Raw genomic sequence first — 403 nt, 5'->3', positions numbered from 1 at the left:
GTCCACGTTTTTTCAATTCCACCCTTTGGTCAGATCTCCAAATGACGGGTTATGAGGGGAAAAGTGGATATGAACGTGGCAAAACTGTACACGAAAGGTGTGCAATCATTTCCCGTTTGTGACGTGGATTCTAATTTCCTAATGTTTTTTTTTTCTCTCTCTCCTTCTCTCCCGCGTCTTCCCTCTTCAGATCTTCGAGAAGATCACCCCCTGCGCTATCATCACGCCCCTGGACTGCTTCTGGGAGGGCTCGAAGCTCCTGGGACCTGAGAACCCCGTCAACCTACCGTAAGTACCAATCTCGCTGGTTTCCTACCCCTCTGTCCTTTTTCCCTCTTCTTGGTCGTGTCGTTAGTGCGTGTGTGTTACCCTCATTCATTTTCCTTTTTTTCTTGATAATGTC

General features: G+C 47.6%; 1 protein-coding gene across 1 annotated transcript in view; it reads left to right on the top strand.

Moving 5' to 3' along the window:
* Window positions 1–403, top strand: part of LOC119587126 (protein patched-like) — a gene marked incomplete at its 3' end in the record, with an annotated part of 106,921 nt that overhangs the window by 51,964 nt on the left and 54,554 nt on the right. Inside the window, 1 exon segment of the mRNA XM_037935877.1 lies at window positions 191–288. Within this exon segment, the coding sequence (XP_037791805.1) occupies window positions 191–288 (98 nt within the window).

The sequence above is a fragment of the Penaeus monodon genome, chromosome 22 (assembly GCF_015228065.2).
Source record: "Penaeus monodon isolate SGIC_2016 chromosome 22, NSTDA_Pmon_1, whole genome shotgun sequence".
Classification (NCBI taxonomy): Eukaryota; Metazoa; Arthropoda; class Malacostraca; order Decapoda; family Penaeidae; genus Penaeus; species Penaeus monodon.
Note: the sequence above shows the minus strand (reverse complement) of the source record. Positions and strands in the feature narration are given on the sequence as shown.